The sequence below is a fragment of the Pseudorca crassidens genome, chromosome 9 (genome assembly GCF_039906515.1).
Source record: "Pseudorca crassidens isolate mPseCra1 chromosome 9, mPseCra1.hap1, whole genome shotgun sequence".
NCBI classification, from domain to species: Eukaryota; Metazoa; Chordata; class Mammalia; order Artiodactyla; family Delphinidae; genus Pseudorca; species Pseudorca crassidens.
In genome coordinates this window covers 90,918,236-90,938,700 of record NC_090304.1, presented here as the reverse complement: position 1 = coordinate 90,938,700, position 20,465 = coordinate 90,918,236, and the positions used below count along the sequence as shown (strand labels likewise).

At 45.1% G+C, this 20,465-nt stretch overlaps 1 protein-coding gene across 3 annotated transcripts in view; it reads right to left on the bottom strand.

Moving 5' to 3' along the window:
• TTC12 (tetratricopeptide repeat domain 12) overlaps nucleotides 1-7,493 on the bottom strand; it is a 48,486-nt gene extending 40,993 nt beyond the window's left edge. The window contains exons 1-2 of one of the 3 annotated variants that reach the window (XM_067751057.1): nucleotides 7,382-7,493; nucleotides 5,393-5,465 (exon numbers count right to left, since the gene is read on the bottom strand). In XM_067751057.1, the coding sequence (XP_067607158.1) occupies nucleotides 5,393-5,450 (58 nt within the window). In that variant the 5' untranslated portion in view covers nucleotides 5,451-5,465; nucleotides 7,382-7,493. The remainder of the gene's footprint in view (nucleotides 1-5,392; nucleotides 5,466-7,381) is intronic. The other 2 variants (XM_067751055.1, XM_067751056.1) reach the window with 2 other exon arrangements.
• Between the last annotated feature and the right edge of the window lie 12,972 nt (nucleotides 7,494-20,465).

Genomic DNA, 20,465 nt, shown 5'->3' with positions numbered 1-20,465 from the left:
TACAGCTGTATCAAGGTTTATTCCTATAAGCTGTGACAAGAGTTCCCATGCCTCCACATCCTAGTTAACGCTTGTCAAACTTTTAAGTTGTTGCCACTATAATGCATTTATCTCCTCAATGTTTTCATTTGCATTTTCCTGAACATGACTGGGATCACCATCTTTTCATTGGTTTGTAAGCCATTTGGATTTCCTTATATGTCAACTGCCTGCTCCTATCCTTGGCCAATTTTCTATTGGGTTGTTTGTCTTTTTCTTATTATGATTTCTTTATATATTCTGGACGGATATGTATTTGTGAACATCTCCTTGTGTATGGTTTGTCTTTTTATCTGTTTTTATGGAAGCTTTTGTTGAAGAAATTTTCTATGTGTTAAATGTACCAATATTTCCCGTTATGCTTTATGCCTTTTGTGTATATTAGGTTTACAAATATACTCTTATATGTCTTCTGTATGTTTTAACGTTCTGTTTTTCTCATTAGGGTATTTAATCCACCTGGAGCTGACTTTTTTTTTTTTGCCACACCGCCTGGCACGGGGGATCTTAATTCCCAGACCAGGGATTGCAACCGTGCCCCCTGCAGTGCAAGTGCAGAGTCTTAACCACTGGACCACCAGCGAAGTCCCCTGGAGCTGACTTCGCATAGGGCACGAGCACCATTTGTTGAAGAGTCCCTGCCTTGCCACCGATGTGTTGTGCCATCCCTGTTACATGCGTGAACCTGCTCTAGGCTCTTTATCCCATTCTACTGGATGACATCTTTTTCAGCACCAAACCTTCCGTGCGTAATTACTACAGCTTTATAATGAGTCTTGAACATCGGATAGGGAGATCCCACCTTCTTATTTTCCTGCAAAATTTTCTGGATTAATTCTTGGCCCTTTGCTCTTCTGTGTGAACTCTGGAATCAGCTTGTTGAACTCTAAACAAAACATTTTTGGGATTTTGATCTAAATTGTGTTGAATGTAGAAAATAATTTGAGAACAGATTTCCTTACCAAATGTGTCTTCCCATCCATGATAAAATATGCCTCCACTTATTTAGATATTTTATGTCTTTTAATTAAAATTTTTATTCACTAAACTCTGAACTTTATTCTAATTTCATTAATCTCTCTGTAATATCCTTTTTCCATTCCAGGATACCATCTAGGATATCACATTACATTTAGTCATGTCTCCTTATAATTCTCTGAGCCATGACAACTTCTCAGACCTTCTTTGTTTTCCTTGACAGTTTTGAGAATTACTGGTCAGGTATTTTTTGTAGAATAGTTTTCAGTTTGGGTTTACCTGATGTTACTGTCACAGTCAGACTGAGGTTCTCAAGATTTGGGGAGGAAGACCATAGCACATATTAAGGGTACACGTTATCAATATGATTTATCATGCTGTTAACTTTGACCACCTAAGGAAGAGTTTGTCAGCTTTTTCTATCTTAAAGCTACCTTTTCTCCTCTTTTCCTGTGCTGTACTCTTTGGAAGCAAGTCAGTAAATGTATCTCACTTTCAGGGGTGGAGAGTTATGCTCTACCTTCTAGACGCAGGAATATCTACATAAATTGTTTGAGATTCTTCTGTATGGGAGATTTGCCTTACATATTTATTTACTTATTTATCTATTCATCGTTTATTTATATCCATATAGACTCATGGATATTTATTTTATACTTTGGGCTATAATGCAATACTGTTTGCTTTCTTGCTCAAATTGTTCTAGTTTTGACCACTGGGAGCTCTTTCAATTGAATTTTATAACCTTTCCCATAAAGGTCTTGCATATATTTTGAGGGATTTATTTTGGTATTGTAAATGAAGTGCGGCTGGTATATAGGAAGTATATAAGAATGCAACTGAATTTTATACATTAATCTCGTATCCAAAAACCTTGCTCGATTTTCTTCTTTACTTTAATAATTTATTTGTAGATTTTTTTGACTTTTTCTCTGTAGACTCTCTGCCCGAGCCCTCTTCTCTTTTTCTACACCTTTCCCAGGAATTCCTGTTCCCTCCTACGGCTCCAAATACCATGCAGATGCCAGTGCCTCCTAAGTTGACCTCCCCAGCCACTCTCTCTCGCTTAGGCTCAGACTCACAAAGCCAGCTGCCTTCTGAACATCTTCACTGGGATGCCTTACTCATCTGCCTATCCTCTTTCTCCCCAGACTGTTCCTCCTTCAAATGCCCCTATCTCAGCAGATGGTCCAACCATCCACTTGTCATTCAATCAAGACTCTCAGGCTCATCCTTAAGCCTTTGTTCTCCCTCCACCTTCACAGCCATCAACACTAAAGCCTGTCAAGTAAGTTCTGAATTATGTCTCCAATCTGTCTACTTGTGTCCATTCCAGCCACAGTCTCTTCTCCCTGGAGCACTGTAACAGCCTCCTAGCTGGCTCTCAGCACCTGTTTGCTTCTCCCCTCCAGTGTACCACTGCCAGAGTGACTTTTCTAAGGTGTAAATTTGACCATGTTTCTGCTCTGAGTAAACCCTCCAAAGGATTCCCATTGCTCTCAGGATAAACACGAATTCCTTACTGTGGCTTCCAAGGTCTTTCCTGACCTGGCCTTTCTGGACTCAGATGGGACCCTTCTCTCCTTGATCTATTCTCTCCAGCTATACTGAGCTTTTTAATCTTTCCGTTTCTCAAAAGTACCACACTTGCTCTTAACTTCCATCTTTCCTACGTACTTTCTCCCCATTTAGAATACTCCCCTACCCTCTCCCCAGTGGCCAACTCCTACTCAGACTTCAGATTTGTGCTTAAATCTCATCCTTTAGGGAAGCCTTTATTTGTGGGCTGAATTGTGCCCCTCTGCCCCAATTCATGTGTTGGAGCCCCAATCCCCTCAGTGTGACTGTATTTGGAGACAGGGCTTTTAAAGAGGTCATGAAGGATAAATGAGGTCATAAGGGTGGGGCCCTAAACCAATTGGATTGATGTCTGTATAAGAGGAGGAAGAAACACCAGGGATGTGCACACACAGAAAAAAGACCATGTGAGGACACAGTAAGAAGGGGGTTGTCTACAAGCCAGGGAGAGAGGGCTCAGGAGAAACTAAACCTAATACCTTGATCTTGGTCTTCTGATCTCCAGAACTGTGACAAAAATTAATTTCTGTTGCCTAAGCCCCCCAGTCTGTGATATTTTGTTACAGCAGCCCATCAGACAACTCCCTAATCTGAGTTAGAGTCTCTTGCATTTTACCAATCTCTCTTTGTAGCATACATCACCCTTGAAATTACTTGTTTAATATCTGTTTTCCCCACCAGACTGTAGGTACCATGAAGGAAAGTAATTCTTATTCATTGTTACTGCACTCTCCAGGGTCTAGCAGTGCTCAGTACACAGCAAGAGCCCAAGAAATGAATGTATAGAATCTATACACATGTGGCTATATAAATTTAAATTACTTATAAACGAAATAGAGAAATTCACTGCTTTAGTAGCACTAGCCACATTTCAAACCCTCGATAGCCACTTGTGGTCACTGGTTACCACAGTGGACAGTGCAGATTATAGAACATTTCTATCATCACAGAATGCTCTATCAGACGGCACTGATATAAATGATATGGAAATGAACTTGGGGTACAAATGAATGTTAGCCAGGTAAAGAAAGACCGGGAGGCAGAGGGGAGGACAAAGGCAGCAGGCAGAGGATGAAGGGTCAGGGGGGGTGTGGGGAACCGGAAGCAGTCTGTAGCTCAAGTGCGAGGTAGGGGGAGGTGAGAGGTAAGGCCTAGGTCACGGGAGGACTTAGGTCCTGATGAGAGCATGAAATTTATTGGGACTGCGGGGAGAATGCAAGCAGAGAAGTGGCTGGGTCAGATTTGCATTTTAGATACATTACCCTGTGGGGAGTGTAAGCCTGAAGGCCGGGAAAAACAATCAGGGGGTTGTTGAAATCGTCTGGATAAGAGAACCAGAACAAAGGGAGGTTGGAGAGGTGGGAGCTGGAGGGAGAAGGCAAACCTGAGGGCTGATTAAATTAAGGGCTGAGAGGTGAGAGGAGGCCAATGTGACTTGAAAATCTGGGGACAGCCGTGCCACCAAGTGAGACTAGAACGAATGGGAGAGTAGGAGAAGGTTTTATTTGGCACTGGGAGGGGACAGAGAAAGAGATGATCAACTAACCTTCGGACTTATTAAGTTCATGGTGCTTGAGGGATACAATGGGTGTGACAGTTGGCATACAGGCTGAGGCTCAAAAAAAGTGGCTGGTGGGCTTCCCTGGTGGCGCAGTGGTTGGGAGTCTGCCTGCCGATTCAGGGGACACGGGTTTGTGCCCCAGTCCGGGAGGATCCCACATGCCGTGGAGCGGCTGGGCCCGTGAGCCATGGCCGCTGAGCCTGCGCGTCCGGAGCCTGTACTCCGCAGCGGGAGAGGCCACAGCAGTGGGAGGCCCACGTACCGCAAAAAAAAAAAAAAAAAAAAAAAGTGGCTGGTAGCAATTGAGATGTGGGGTCATCACAAGGGTGGTAGCTAAAAGCACGTGCTTGGGCTTGATCACCTGAAGAGAAAGGCGAGCAGTGGGCCAGGCCAGAACAACATTTGGGGGATGGGCCAAGGAGAAGAAGCCCATGACAAACCCAAAGAACACCCTAAGGATGTACCATCTATGAAGTTGCCTGAACTATTTTTAAAACCATTTTATTCTTTGGACCCATACAGCCTGTGAGAAGCAGCAACTTCAATATATTTCTATTTGGTATGTAAGGTTTGTTTCACTGCTGGTTTTCTTGTCTCTATCCTCAAACAAGCTCCCTGAAGTCTGAGCAGGGACTGAGTGCTTTGGAATCTCCTGTGTGTGATCTGTGTGGTCAGAGTATGTCCCTTGAGATCCCACCTGTCTAAGTTGGGGAAGGGTCTTCCTGCCTAGAGGAAGAGAGACAGGAGTATGACAACCAGCCGCCATCTATGTAATGTGATGGACCCTGAGGGAAAGCCTTCTGACTTTGCCTCTGCAGCTCAAAACCAGGAACAGCTCTCCCCTAAAACAAGAGGGATTTCAGACCGATCAGTGGGGCTCCTGAGTGATCTTCTCCAAGGGAACAGTAGGCTCATTGGTGATGGGGAAATAGAAGCTCCCTTTGACCTGATTCTACACAGAAGGGGAGAAAATACAAGGAAGAGCTGTCAGCCTGAATTCAATCAGAATGTTAGCAGCTTCTCTGATACCAATTAACAGCCAAAAAATATTACCCCCAGGCTCCAATATTACTTGCTTCTCAATACCCCTTCTGTTTAATCTCAAGAACGTTTTTTTCCTTAAGAGTCATAAACCTGTCAGGCAACCCATGAACTAACTTAGAGTAATCATCTCTCTTTAACCACTCCACCTCCCTAAAGTAAAATTTAATTAGTATATGATTTACTGGTACTTACTGATTTCATCTACATTTTTAAGAAATTTCTGCAAGTCTTCCTCTTGATAGTCAGCCATTGTGAACCAGAATCCCTGAGGGAGGCAGCATAAATGATGAAAATTAATAATAATAAAACTCTAAACAGAATTTGTCAGACTGATTAGCCTTCTAAAACTAAGAGCCAGGTAATTATTTTCAAGATGGATTTGTGTTTATAAAAGTCATGAATAACAAGCAGGGTGATCTATTACACTCTGACTGCTGTTAAGGCCAAGGGACCCTCATTATGTGTGGCGATATTTCTGGAAAGCTGCCAGCCTCCCTCCAATGGGGAAAGTGCTCTGCAAAATGTCCCTACAAAGCCAACATCAGCTGCTGTGAGTCAGGGACCCGGCTTGAAGGCGGCCAGGTGGAGAGCAGTTGACAGGCCACCAGAGATGGAGGAGGGCACTAACGCTTGACTTTGATCATGACAGGCTGGCCCAGCCAGAAGCTTTGGACCTGGCTGTGTGACAGGTAACCAAAAATGGGACAATTTACATCTAAATGTCCAAACTATTTAAAATACAAGCCTCTGGCTTATTTCTGAGGAATGAAGAGAAGCTACAAATTGCATGGAGGGATTCGAACTTGACAGCCCTGCACGCCAGCCTCTCTTCTCCTCTCCAAGTACTTTAGCTGGATCACCACTCTGTTGTTTTTGAGTGAAAGGCCTCATGCTACAGCCAGTGGTTCTCAAAGGTCCACCCACAGACCATAAGAATCATCCAAAATCTGGTTTAGCATAAGATTCTTCAGCCTTAGCCCAGAGCCCCTCAGTTAGTAAGCCTGAGAGAGTACCCTGGAATGTACAGTTTTAAACACCCTCCAGGTGATTCTGATTTACAGCTAGGTTTAATAACAGTGTAGCCAAATAAGGCACCTTTAACTGGAAATTTGAAATCTGCCAGGAACACGCTGTGAGTTATTTGATCTCTCTGAGACTCCACCAGTTATAAGCTGTGCTACCTCAGCTAAAGTCACAACCTCTCTGACCCTCAGAGGCCTCATTCGTTCTATGGAAACTATAATACAAACAGAGGGCTGGGGCTTCCCTGGTGGCGCGGTGGTTGAGAATCTGCCTGCGAATACAGGGGACGCGGGTTTGAGCCCTGGTCTGGGAGGATCCCACATGCCGCGGAGCAACTGGGCCCCTGAGCCACAATTACTGAGACTGCGCGTCTGGAGCTTGTGCTCCGCAACAAGAGAGGCCGCGATAGTAAGAGGCCCGCGCACCGCGATGGAGAGTGGCCCCTTTTGCCACAACTGGAGAAAGCCCTCGCACAGAAACGAAGACCCAACACAGCCAAAAATAAATAAATAAATAAATTTTAAAAAACAGAGGGCTATCTGGGGATTAATTTAAAGCACCAGGTTGGCAATGAGTGGTTACTGCAAGACATCCTTATCTATAAAACAGGGCTGGGGACCTCTGGCTTAACTAAATGATCGCTAGGTTTCTTTCCAGCTCTTAACAATTCAGGCTACCATGGAACTGAGGCCTAGTCAAGTGAGTTGACTTGCCCAAGGTTAGGAGAGGCAGAAGGCAGGCTCAGAACTCCCGCCGGCAGGCGCCAAGCCCTCTGCTCCCAAGCCAGGGTCTCAGGGCGCGCCATGCCCGGGCAGCGAACCCACGACGGGACGAGAAGGCCAGGGCACGGTGATGCCCAAGGCGTCCGACGGTATCCACTTCACCGGGAAGGAGCCTGCGCCCCGCCTGGAGCCACAAGACCCGCTCGCCCCAAACGTCCCCTCCCCGGCCGGCGCAGAGGGGCGGGGCCGGCGGCACCGTTGCCCGGGCAACCGCTCCAGAGCGTCCATCGGCTGAGTGCCCGCCGTGGAGGTCCCCGCGGCCCTCAGCTGATACCGTCCCATCCACCGGGGCCCAAACCAGCGTCCTCTGCTTGGCTCTGACGGCCAGATCCGGACCAGCACCAGGGCAGACCCCGGGCCACCCCGCTGCACTGACCTGACGCGCCCAGAGCTGGACAGGAAATGGCGGTTGTGGGCGGGCGGTGACCGACCTAGGCTGAGGAGGGGCGGCGCCAAAGGCCAGGGGCTGACTTGGCCCCGTTCTCCGACGCGCCCTGCGATCTAGTTCCGGAGCGGGCAGCCAAGTTCAAGGCCGAGCTGGAGCGTGGGGACCGGGGAAGCTGGGGGGAGCAAAAGAAGCCCGAGTGACCTGCGCTGATCCCTAAATCAGCGCCAGGTTTTGGCTTCTTCGTTTTCTGGGGTTGGAGGGTGTGTCGCTTGCATTAGCTTAATATCCCTGGCCCGGAAGAGGGAAGGTCTGCAGCGTACTTGGGAGAGGCAGGCTTGGGTGTGAATCCGATTTTACTTATTAGTATACGCGAGACCTTCGGAGAGGAGAATTATGTGATTTCTCTGATCTTCAGAGTTGTCCTTTATATAAAAAATGGAGAAATGGTACTTTCTCATAAGATTTACGGTTAGGGTGCCAGGCACCTAGTCAGTAGGGGTAAGTGATGGTTATTATCCAGGGAATCATAGCATTTAGAGCAGAATGAGACAATGGACATATTCACGGAGAGAGAGAGAGAGAGAGAGAGAGATTGATTTATTGTAAGGAGTTGGCTCACATGATTATGGAGGCTGAGAAGTGCACCAGCTGCAGCTGGCAAGCTGGAGACCCAAGGAGCCAATAGTGTGAGTTCCAGTCCAAGTCCAAGGGCCTGAGAACCAGGAGAGCTGACGATGGTGTAAATTCCAGTCCAAGTCTGAGTGCAAAAGCAGGAGAAGACCAATGTTCCTGCTACTACAGTCAGGCAGAGAGAAAGCATTCTATTCAGGCCTTCACCTGATCGGATGAGGCCCACCCACAGTGGGGAGAGAGATCTGCTTTACTCAGGCTATGGATTCAAATGTTACTCTCATCCAGACACACAGACAAACCCAGAATAATATTCAAGTATCTGAGCACCCTTTGGGCCAGTGATCCATAAAATTAACCATCACGAGTCTCCAGACCGAAAGAGCTTGTCACGTGAGGGGGTTAAAGGTCAATAAACAAATAATCACTTAAATTCTCACTGTGGTAAGTGCTATAAGAAGTAAAGGGTGAAAAACAAAAGTAGCAAAGGGTACCATGAAAGCTGAGTCTCAAATCTTGGAGATATTCCCTGAGGATGTGACGTTTACACTGAGACTTAAGGGATGAGTGGGCATGGACCAGCTGGAGAGGGAGGTGGAAGCAGAGGGGGCAGGATGGGCAGTCAGGAAGGAGCCTGGCAAGGACAAGGAACCAACAGGAAGCCAAGCTTGGCTGCGGCCTAGAGAGCAAAAGTAAGTAGTACAAGGTGAAGCCAGGCCCAGGTCACACAGGGCCTTTGAAAAGTTCTGGGTCTCTCTCCTAAGTGCCACAGGCAGCTTTTGAGGGGTTCTAGGAGAGGAGTGACATGCTCAGATTTTTCTTTTTAGAAAATCATTCTGGCTGCAATGTGGAGAATGATCTGGAACGAGGCCAGAGGGACACTGGGAGACAAGTTAGAGATTGTCGACAGCATGTATTGGTAGCGGGAATAGAGAGGATTAGATGAATTTGCCATGTATTTTGGAGAGGGAATTGACAGCAGGGAAATATTAACAATGACATTAGGTTTCTGGCTTGAGCCAGACTAGGGCTCTCCGTTGGCTGAGATGGAGGAGAATCAGGTGTGGAGAAAGGTGATGAGTTCAGATTTATATTCAGTTCAAGATGCCTGTGAGTTATTCAAGTGGAGATGTTGAATAAATTAATTGTTCTTTAATAGTTACTCTCCTCTTCTTCAGATTTTCCAAGTTTTAGCAAAGCACAGTCACCTAGAATAGACTGTATTTCCCAGCTTTCCTTACATATGACTATTTCCTTACACATGACAGTCCAATTAAATATAAGCAGAAGTGGTGGGTGCTACTTCTAGGAAGTGTCCTAAAAAAGGATTCCCTTCTTCTTACCTTTATTTCTTGTTGGTTGGAGTGTGGACACAATGGCTGGAGCTGGCTCAGCCATTTTGGACCATGAAGTAGAAGCAGTATATTGAGGATGGAAAGCCACAGGTAGAAGGAGCCTGTGTTCTAATGATCATAGAGTTAGCATACTGGATTTTGGACTACCTAACTCCATATTTCTGTATAGGAAAGCTGTTCAACCACAACAATACATCAGGTTCTGGGAATCTAAAGACTTCTATCTTGTTAGAGTCACTGCTCTGTTGGGTTTTCGGTCACTCCCAGCCAAACCTAACGTTAACTGATATGGAAGACGCTATTCATTTATTCAACTAACTGTTTTCAAGTTGATATCAATTTTTTGGGTGATAAGTCCTTCCAAATAGTCCAAATGATGTTATGCATAAAAATAGAAATATTGATATTTTAAAATAAACATGTCAATTGTAAATAACTTTTGTCCGAAGGACTCTAAACACCAGAGAAATTTGACACTGAGATCACACAATTAAAAAGCACATGAATAATGTTTTATGTCAGAAGTTATTTTTGTAGTTAGAAGTTATTTTTTTCTCTTCAGTCATATTTCCATTTTATATCCCCCCCCACACACACCCACACTCAGAATACTATCCTAATATAGGATGTTTTTATGCCTGAATGTCTTTCGCTGATCATCTCATCATAATTCTCTGCCACAGTAGTATCAACAAATATTGTTGGAGTATTTGCTTTAACCAGATACCATACCATAAGTCAGAGGCCCAGCCCCAGTCCTCACACAGCCCAATGAGGAAGATAGATGCATAAACAAATTCTTCTTTTTTCAGTATTTTTTTAATTGAAGTATAGTTGATTTACAATGTTGTGTTAATTTCTGCTGCACAGCAAAGTGATTCAGTTATACATATATACATTCTTTTTTTTTTTTTTTTTTTTGCCGTACGCGGGTCTCTCACTGTTGTGGCCTCTCCTATTGCGGAGCACAGGCTCCGGACGCGCAGGCTCAGCAGCCATAGCTCACGGGCCCAGCCGCTCTGCGGCATGTGGGATCTTCCCGCACCGGGGCATGAACCCATGTCCCCTGCATCGGCAGGCGGACTCTCAATCACTGCGCCACCAGGGAAGCCCTACATTCTTTTTTTTTATATACTCTTTTCCATTATGGTTTATCATAGGATATTGAATGTAGTTCTCTGTGATATGCAGTAGGACCTTGTTGTTTATCCATAAACAAATTCTTATAGAACCATGTGATAAGGACAGTGACAGTCTAGCGCTTAAGGAAGAAGGAAGGAGGAAGAAATGGTGTCAGGCAAGTTCCCTTAGAAATAGGAATTGGCACAGTTAATGTGGAAGCTGAGAGTGTGCAGAGTGCTCCAGGCACAGGCAACAGACTGAGCAGAAGTTTGGAGTCAGGAAACACTGTGCTGTGTGTGAGAAAATAGATAAGTTCAAGGCGGGAGTGGTAAGAGATGAGCCCAGAGGTGTGGGCAGGGCACAGGGTATCAAGGAGGGAAGCCACAGGAAGAGTGTGAAGCAGGGAAGAGACAAGGGAAGAGCCCGGGAAGAGCCCAGGTAGAGCCCAGGCTCAGGGCGAGATACCTGAGCAGGAGGGATACAAGAGAGGGGGCAGATGTGTGTGCTCTAAGGTCAGGCTGAAATAACAGGACTCAGCAGACACAGACACTTGTGGCATCTTCGAAGTCACTTCCGTCCTAATGCCTCCTACATGGATGTCTGTCAAGCCCACACTTCACTCTAAGCCCCATCCTGATAAATCCAACAGGATAACTAGACTATGAATCTCTTGAGAGAAGGGATTTTTTTTTTATCTTTTTTCCCCAGCACCTGGCACTTAGTTGGAGCCTAAAAGAAAAGATGTGTTGTGGAAGTGAGTTCATCTCTTGCCCTGCATGGAGGAAGGTTCAAATCTAAGTTATTCTAGATGGAAAAGGATTACGAGTGCTTATAGTTTCCCTACCCCAGGCTTCCCGGAGAAGTCCATCCAGAGGACAAACATTACGGCAGTCACAAAATACATCTTAGGGTGAACTTCATACTTGACAGATTGATCACTTTAAAGTCAGAAGTCCTAGTAAGGCTGGGTGGTGATAAACTGTCCACGAAGATGCCAGTTTTCCTCCTTTCAGGCACACAGTAGGATCTCACCTCCCTGTGGCCAGGTGACTTGCTTTGTTCAGTGCCATGGTGGGAAGAAATGAAATGGGCAGAAGACTTTAGGGGCCAGAGTGTGACTCACCATACATAGCCAGCCCTTTCCCCTGCCCCGCAACTAGAGGGTGGAGTCTGTGTCTGGTGGAGTCTGTGTCTGCCTGAGTCCCTGAGTGAAAAGACATGGACCATAGTTGCCCATCTACCTTTGATGGACATGCAGCTCAAGTGAGCAATAGACTTTTCTTGTGATTGGCAAATATTTTGGACCTGCTTGTTACACAGCATAACATAGCCCTTCATGTCTAATAGGCCCACTCAGACCATTGTTCTTCACTTGCTACAATGACAAAATCTAGGGACCTTGTGCATGAACATACATAGATTATGATCACTGTGATTTATATTTTAAGTGTCAATGTCTGCCAATATTCAGGAAAACAGACTTAAACTGTGTGTGACACATTTCAAATATATTCCCCCTAGAGAACCTGCTATTTTCATCCTACCTAAATCCCTTGTGAGGTACTTAAATTTTACTTTTTCTTTATGTCCTCAGTAAAAAGTTGGAGAACATTTGGTCACTTTCCACTGTATAATAAACCTGGACTTGGAGATCATTTAAGCTGGTTCTCCTCTCTTTTACTCTGCTCTCCTTTTGTGTAAATAATTCTAGCTGTTTGCCTTTTCTCATCAATTATAATTTATAAACTTAGGAGAAATAAGGAAGAAAAAAATTTTTTTTCCTGAGGACAACTGCATGAGGAATAAAAGGAATTGTACATTTGCCCGCTGGATAGAAAAGTTGCAGACAAGGTCAGCCTGGAGCCAGGAGCCAGACAGACCACAAAGATGTCTGTTGGGCAACCCCATCACCATGGGTGCTGGGACTACAATTCACTTTGTTACTTTGGCTTCAAGTAACCAATTCACTTGGTTACTTTGTCTCTTCCCTCCCTAAAGAGAATTCAAAAATCACATTTGATTTTTTTCCCTCAAACTTATGTCCTTTATTTGAAAAACAGCTAAAATTCTTGCCTCTTGGACACCCTTTGCTCTCTCAGTTCCCACCTTATTATAGATGAAGAAATCATTTCAGGATCTAGTCACAGATTTAGTCTGTGTGCCCATAGGGAGCAAGAGTCTTCTTTGGGATTTCTATGCACAATTAATGACATCACAGTTACTAACAACAGCAATTACAGCAGTGACGATAGTAACTGACACTCGCTGAGCTGCAATGTGCCGGGCATCTCACTCAATCCTTTGTAGGCATTATCGAACTTCAATCTCTCAATAGCCATACAATTCCTATTTCCATTTCACAGACAAGAAATGCAGCCAGGGAGGTTGTGTGGTTTGCCAGAGGCTGAGCCAAGATGTGAAACCTGGTCTGAGTGGCCCCCTAGCTCATACTATCCCATCTCACTACACCCCCAGGTATCAGCCTCCCCTGCAGAGCTGGGTTTTTTGGGGTTTTTTTGGCGGTGCTATGCTGCTTGCAGGCTCTTAGTTCCCTGACCAGGGACCGAACCCATACCTCCAGCAGTGGAAGCACAGAGTCCTAACCACTGGACCCCAGGGAAGTCCCTGGAGAGCTGTTTTAAACTTGTATCATCAAGGACCACCCCGGAAGCCTCAGGCCCTAGCTCTGTCTCATGGATGTGTAAACCTCGGGACAGGGTCCTCCAGGTGCTTCACAGGCTGGTCCAACCCTCCACAGGTGATGGATGCATGTTTTCTGTAGCCAGAGGGCCATGTCTCCCAGTCCGTTAAGAAAGAGAGGGTGACTCCAACAGTGTCCTTCTTTGGAGGCTTTTCTGTGTCTTGTGGGACATCTCTGCCTGAAAATGGAAGGGGAGTTGAGTGCCAGATGGAAAGTGTGTCCGCCCGTCTCTACCTAGTGTGGAGCGGCACTGCCACCGTGTGGAAAGACTGGCTGCGCCTGGACAAACGCGGTGGTAGAGAAAGCAGGGGAACTCCTGAGCAGTCAGCCCCTGTTCAGGCATTTATTTGATGTTTGTTGAGCACCTAATATTGCCACGTGCTCGGCTAGGCTCCTTCTATTGCTGCTACCGCTCCTGCTGTGGGGAGGTTCCTTCTCTGGGTAGGAAATTAAATGATGTCAACGATTTAGGCTGTAGTGAATGTTTAACATTTATTCATCATTTATTTGGGGGTACTTTCATCTAGGGCTGATTTGCACCACTCAGAAATTATAGACACACCCGATCTGTGCAGGGCGATTTTCTTTGCCTCCAAGGTTTTGGAGACAAGAGGATGCAGAGAAATATAGGGCTCCAGAGTGACTTACTCTATGTTGATTGTTATGAAAGGCGAATATGTATTTCTAGCAAACACCTTTGCTTCTTTTTGTCTTAACAGTTTAATAGCATATTAAAAGCATACCATAGAAACAGAAACTAGAGAAAAACAGAAAATCATTCATGATCTCTTTATCCTGACACCATCACTATTAACATTTTGATATATTTCCTTTTTAATTTTTTTCTGCATTTTTGGGCATCGATGTAACCATGCTTGCATATGATTATGTATTTCACTTTATTGATATAGCACAATATCATCATCATAATAACAGCTGATACATTCTGATCACCCATGATGTCCTAAGCCCTATATTAGGGGCTTTAAGTGTCATCTCATGAGCCCATATAACAATCTTAGGAGATGGTATTATTATCCCCCTTTTAATAGAAAAGACAACTGAGGCTCAGAGGGGATCGATATAGCTCTTGCCTCTCATAAGGCTGTCCCATGTTATGCATTGTTTTAGTAACAATCATTTAATCTCTGCAGTGCGTTCCACTCATCCATGCACTGCACTTCGCCTATCTACTTGCCATCATTTTAGATCTTTACTTGCTGCTAATATTGTTTGCTGATGTAAACTTTGCTGCAACATGCATCTCTAAATCATCTTTTTACATAGCTAGGATGAATTTCTTAGGGTAGCTTCTCAGAAGTGGGTTTCTCAATCAAGATGTTGAATCTTTTCATGGCTGTTGGTATTTACAAATTGATCCTCAGTGGGGTTGGGCAAGTTTGTGCACATCAGCCTTACCATGGGTAATGTAGGAGAGTGCCAGTTTTGCAACATCCTCACCAGCACTGAGTGTTAATTTTTTCCAATCTAAAAGATGATAAATGGTTTGATAAATAAATCTGTGATAAATGGATTGTTTTGCCTGTCATTTATTATCAGAGAAGGTGAAGTCACTTTTACTTTTTACCACCTGCACAGGTACTTTCTACCCCGTTTTGCACAGTCCAAGAAATCTCTGAGGTCTTGGACCCTCCTAAACCAGGAGTTTTAAACCTAGGGTCCGGGGTCCATGGATAGAATTCTGGGGCCTGTGAACTTGTCTGGGAAATAATTATACCTTTATTTTTACACACCTGTCACTGAAGTAGTACCCCTTTCATTGTTAATATAGGCAGCAAATCTCAGTGGTATTAGCAGTAGGGTGTCATCATTTATGCTCAGCAACAATTTGAAATCAGTTATTAGACATGCTGCTAGAACTTGTGTTTTGATGTGTTAATAAACAAACACATTTATTAACATACCACACATTCATTTACAAAATATTTTGATAGTTGTATTTCAGTATAATTCTTTTCCTTTGTAATGCTGTATGTTTTATTTTATTTTTATTTATTTATTTATTTGCGGTACGCGGGTCTCTCACCGCCGTGGCCTCTCCCGCTGCGGAGCACAGGCTCCGGACACGCAGGCCCAGCAGCCATGGCCCACGGGCCTAGCCGCTCTGCGGCACGCAGGACCCTCCCGGACCAGGGCACGAGCCCGTGTCCCCTGCATCGGCCGGCGGACTCCCAACCACTGCGCCACCAGGGAAGCCCTGTATGTTTTATTTTTAAAATAAAAAAGTTAAATTTAAAAATGCTATTCTGAGAAGGAGTCTGTAGGCTTCACTTGACTAACAGTGGTGTCATAGCAAAAATAAAGCTTAAAATTCCTGTCCTACAAATCTTCATTATAGAAGAATTCCAAATAACAAATGTAAATACTACCCCTCCAGGGATAGAACTCAATTCCTTTCCCCTTGAGTATCCACTGGACTAAGTGATTCACTTCTAAAGAACAGCACCAGGAAAGGGAAAATAGTGACTCCACAGTGGAGAAGCCTGTAGACACCACCTTACCCAACTGACAAATGTCAACACGACCAGTAGATAAGTCAGATGTGGTGCACTCCTGATGCGATGAGAAAGTCACTTTACCTCTGTGACATTCTTTGCCCCAAATCCATAACCCTGGTCTAACCATGAGGAAACAACAGACAACCTAAATTCAGGGACATTCTACAAAATAACCAAAAGGTACTTTTCAAATGTCAAGGTAATGAAAAATAAGGAAAGACTGAGAAACTGCCCAGACTAGAGGAGACTACGGAGATATAATGGCTAAGTGTAAGATGGTCCCTGGATGAGATTCTAGTGCTGAAAAAGGATGTTGGTAGAAAAACCGGTGTAATCTAAATGAAGCCTGTTTCCGTCTTGGCATGACAAAGAATGTTTCAATGTACATCCTCATTTGTGGGCCTTTATATGAGAATTCTTTGGGATTAAGAACCAGGAGTGGAACTGATATCTGTATTTATAATTTGACTAAATTTCCTGTCCAAAAAAACTAAACAAAACAAAACAAAAACCAAGCAAGCAAAAATGAAGCCTGTAGTTTAGTTAGTAGCATCATACCAATGCTAATTCTCTAGTTTTGGTAAACCTATTCTGGTTTACAGGGATTCTCTGTACTATCTTTGCAATTGTTCTGTAAATCTAATTTATAGAACTAGCCCAAACCAGTCTCTCCTCCCAATTTCCAGCTCACCCATCCATTCATTCATCCATTCAACAAACGCACACTGAGCAGCCTCTCTGGCGTGGGGATCGGGCAGCGGTGTGAAGACAGTGATGAGAGGACAGGAGCTTGTAGTCTTTCGCGCAAACCTCCAAGACCTGCAGGCAGTTAAGGTGCAGTGGGACGGATGATTCAGTGGAGATTTGCACAGTGTGCAACACAAGCGCAGGGGAGGAAAGAGAAGCAGAAATGTGCCAGGTGAACCAGGCCCTGTGGGCAGAGTGGAGAGCAGGTGTGAAGGGCGGACGTGTGAGAGTGTGGCATCACCCGGAAACCACGAGCACTTCAGTCTTGCAGGAGCGTGCAGTGCGAGGGTGGGTTGTTCTCTGTGAAGGCAGAGAGGGAGGTCAGATGCAACCAGTCTAAGGACTTAGCTTTTATCCTGTAGGTGGAGGGGAACAACTGGCATGTTCTGAGCAAGTCAGTCCCAGGTCTGTGCTGGAGAAAGATAGTTGTTACTGTGCAGGAAGGATCGGACCGAGGTGCGGCTCCCTCACTGTGGGCAGAGAAATGACCCAGGCTCTTCAGCCCTGGGTTCTTCCTCCTGAGTCTATGCTCCGGCTGGCTCTGGGCCTCGTGGCCTGCACACCCTCACCGTCCTTCTCTGTCTTGCTACCTCAGAGCATATCCAGAGCCTCGGATTGGGCGCTTTCCTGTGGAGGTGACTCCGTAGACACAACACTCATGTCCTTTACTCAACTCTCACCTCCCGACTTAGTCCTGCAGCCGGTGCTGAGCCTCCAGGCCTTTGCTTGTGGGGAAGGAAGTACGTACAATTGCAGAAGCATATTCGGGAGGTGATGAGGGCCTAACTAGGTCTGTGGTTGTATGGACGGAGAGGAGAAAATGCATACAAGAGATGTTTAGTAGGGCAAATCAGTAGAGAACATTGACTCATTGGAAGTAGGAAGGGAGAGGAGGAAGGATTTGGGGATGATGCCAGCTATGGGATTTAAGGAAGCGAGTGGATGACCATGTCCTCCTCTGCAAGTGGGAACAGAGGAAGAGGAAGAGGAGGAGAGATGAAGGAAGGGATAACAAGGAGCTCTGATGGGTTGAGTTCAGGGTGCTGGGGAAAAGAGCTGTCTATTCACATGTGGGCTCTGGAAGAAAAGTTTGGGATGGAGATAAAGATGCGAGATTATTATCATACTTTCAGCATCCTGTATCGATAGGTTACATGTAGGCATCCATATACATATGTATGACTGTTTTTTCTTTTTTTTTAATTTAATTTTTAAATTTTTTATACAGCAGTTTCTTATTAGTTACCTATTTTATACATATCAGTGTATACATGTCAATCCCAGTCTCCCAATTCATCACACCACCCGCCCCCAGCACTTTCCCCCCTTGGTGTCCATATGTTTGTCTCTACATCTGTGTCTCTATTTCTGCCCTGCAAACCGGTTCACCTGTACCATTTTTCTAGATTCTACATATATGAGTTAATATATGATATCTGTTCTTCTCTTTCTGACTTACTTCACTCTGTATGACAGTCTCTAGATCCATCCACATCTCTACAAATGACCCAATTTCGTTCCTTTTTATGGCCGAGTAATATTCCATTGTATATATGTACCACATCTCCTTTATCCATTCATCTGTTGATGGGCGTTTAGGTTGCTTCCATGACCTGGCTATTGTAAATAGCACTGCAGTGAACCTTGGGGTGCATGTGCCCTTTTGAATTATGGTTTTCTCAGGGTATATGCCCAGGAGTGGGATTGCTGGGTCATATGGTAGTGCTATTTTTAGTTTTTTAAGGAACCTCCATACTGTTCTCCATAGTGGCTGTATCAATGTACATTCCCACATGACTGTTTCTCTTAAGCAGCTTTAATCGTGAGAAGTAAAGAGCACTGGAATTAGAGTCAAATGGATCTGGATTCAAGTTCCAGTTCTGCCACTTACCATCTGTATCAGGGCTCTCCAGAGAAACAGAACCAATAGGAGGTAGATATAGATATAAATATAGATATGATTACAGATTAGATAGATAGATGATAGATAGATAGGTATTGCTTTAAGGAATTGGTTCACACAACTGCGGGTTTGCAAGTTCACGTCCAGGCCGGCAGGCTGCAAATTCATGTAGAAGTGGATGTTGCCATTTGGGGGCAGAAATTTTTCTTCTTCAGGAAACTTCTGTTTTTGCTCAAAGGCCTTTCAACTGATGGGATGAAGGGACTCTCCTTTACTAAAAGCCAACTGAATATAGATGTTAACCACATCTACAAAATACCTTCACAGCCACACCTAGATTAGCATTAGGTTAACCGGGCACTGTGGCCCAGCCAAGTTGCCACATAAGACTAACCATCACATCGTCTATGTGACCTGTGGCAAATACTCAGCTTCTCTGGGTCTCAGTTTCCTCATCTGTAAAATACTGTAAAAATTGCTCCCCAAAGAATTTGCCTTAGGACTCGTTTAATGAAAGTAACAGAAATCCATTTAGAACTCAAATTAAATAAGGAATTTACTGGCTCATAAATGAAAACTCTGTCTGTGGTCATGATAAGATTCTAGGTCTCAAATGACATCATTAAGGCTTAGGTTATGTTCCCATTTTGGCCCTGCTTTTCTCTGTTGGCATCATTCCAGAAAAACAAAACAAGACAACCCACAAAACCCAGAATTGTCTCTCAGTGGCTTGATTGGGTAACTTGTCCACACCTGAATAATCATGAGGTCAGGGATGGAACATGCTGACTGGCCAGGCCAGGGTTACATGGCTATCCCCAGAGCCACGGTCCGCCCTACCCAATCCATACAGACAGAAAGTGGGGAAGGGTGAATTCCCCCAAAGGAAACCAAGGTGTTGTTATGATAAGAAAGGGAAACAGATGCTGAGCAGGAAAAACAATTCCGCTAGGGTTCATCATTTGTCTACCCAGCACTCTACACGTCTTTCTTCCCAAGTAGTAATTTTAAAAATACTCCCCCTTATACCACTAGACACCAACTCATTCACTTCTGCCCAAAGGAAGATGGTCCAAAGCCAACTACTTCTGGGTTTAGCCCCAGGTCAGGGCTCTCTGAGTGATGTATGCACCCTTTTGTCAGGTCCAGGTGTGAGTCCTCATGGTCACACAACCTGTAGCTAAATAATAAATGTCATCAGCCCTGTGTACCTGGTGTGTCACAATGATCGGAAAGTCATCGGGTAACTGCAACTGAAAACCCTCATTGATAATGTGTGACCCCACTGTGGTCACTGGTCCATACACTATATCCCACCCTGCAGTTCGGAAATGTGATGTCATCCCTTCCTGGGGAATGGAGTACATTCCTCAACAAGCCCCCAGGCACACCCCGTGGAAAGCTATCCCTTGTCAACTCTGCACCTTGACCTCATCCGGGAAGGGCATCAGAGGACTTTTCCTTCCTGGGGTCTGTGCACATTAGCAGCTCATTAGCCATTGTTACGGTGGGGCAGGGATGGGGCTGGGGCTGGGGAATCTAGAATTGGCCTAGGGTTTCAGCAATCACAAGCCTTTATTTTTTCCGGACTTGAAATTTCTCTAGCAAAGCAGCATTCTGGAAACTTCCAAAGGGCTTTTATCCTTTCCCCTCCCTTCCTGAACGCTTCATTGCTGAAGCCATTAGAGGTAGACCCATTGCAGTGGCTCAGAGAAAGGTGTCTGAGCCCCAGCAGTTGTGAGGAAGGCATCCCTGGGAAGAAGCAGCCAGAAGTAGGGAATCAGCCTTCGAATGAAGAAGGTATGGCACCAGCGGCACGCAAAGGGCATCCACCCCAGGTCGGGGGATGACCTGACAGTGTGAGAGCAGAAGTCGGATGGAGAAGTAGGGTCCCTGCTGCTTGCGGGAAGTGGCCTGGCCTGGGGTGTCAGAGCCTAAGTGAGGTCAAGGGCATCTGGCAGAGGGATGGGCCAGTGCAGGGTATCAGAGCTTGTGCTGAGTGAAGAGGGTGTGGTGGGGATCGGTGTGGCCTGGTGAGGGACGTTACATTCCAAGCAGGATAAGGAGGACGTCCACATGCGGAGGCGGCGCTGGA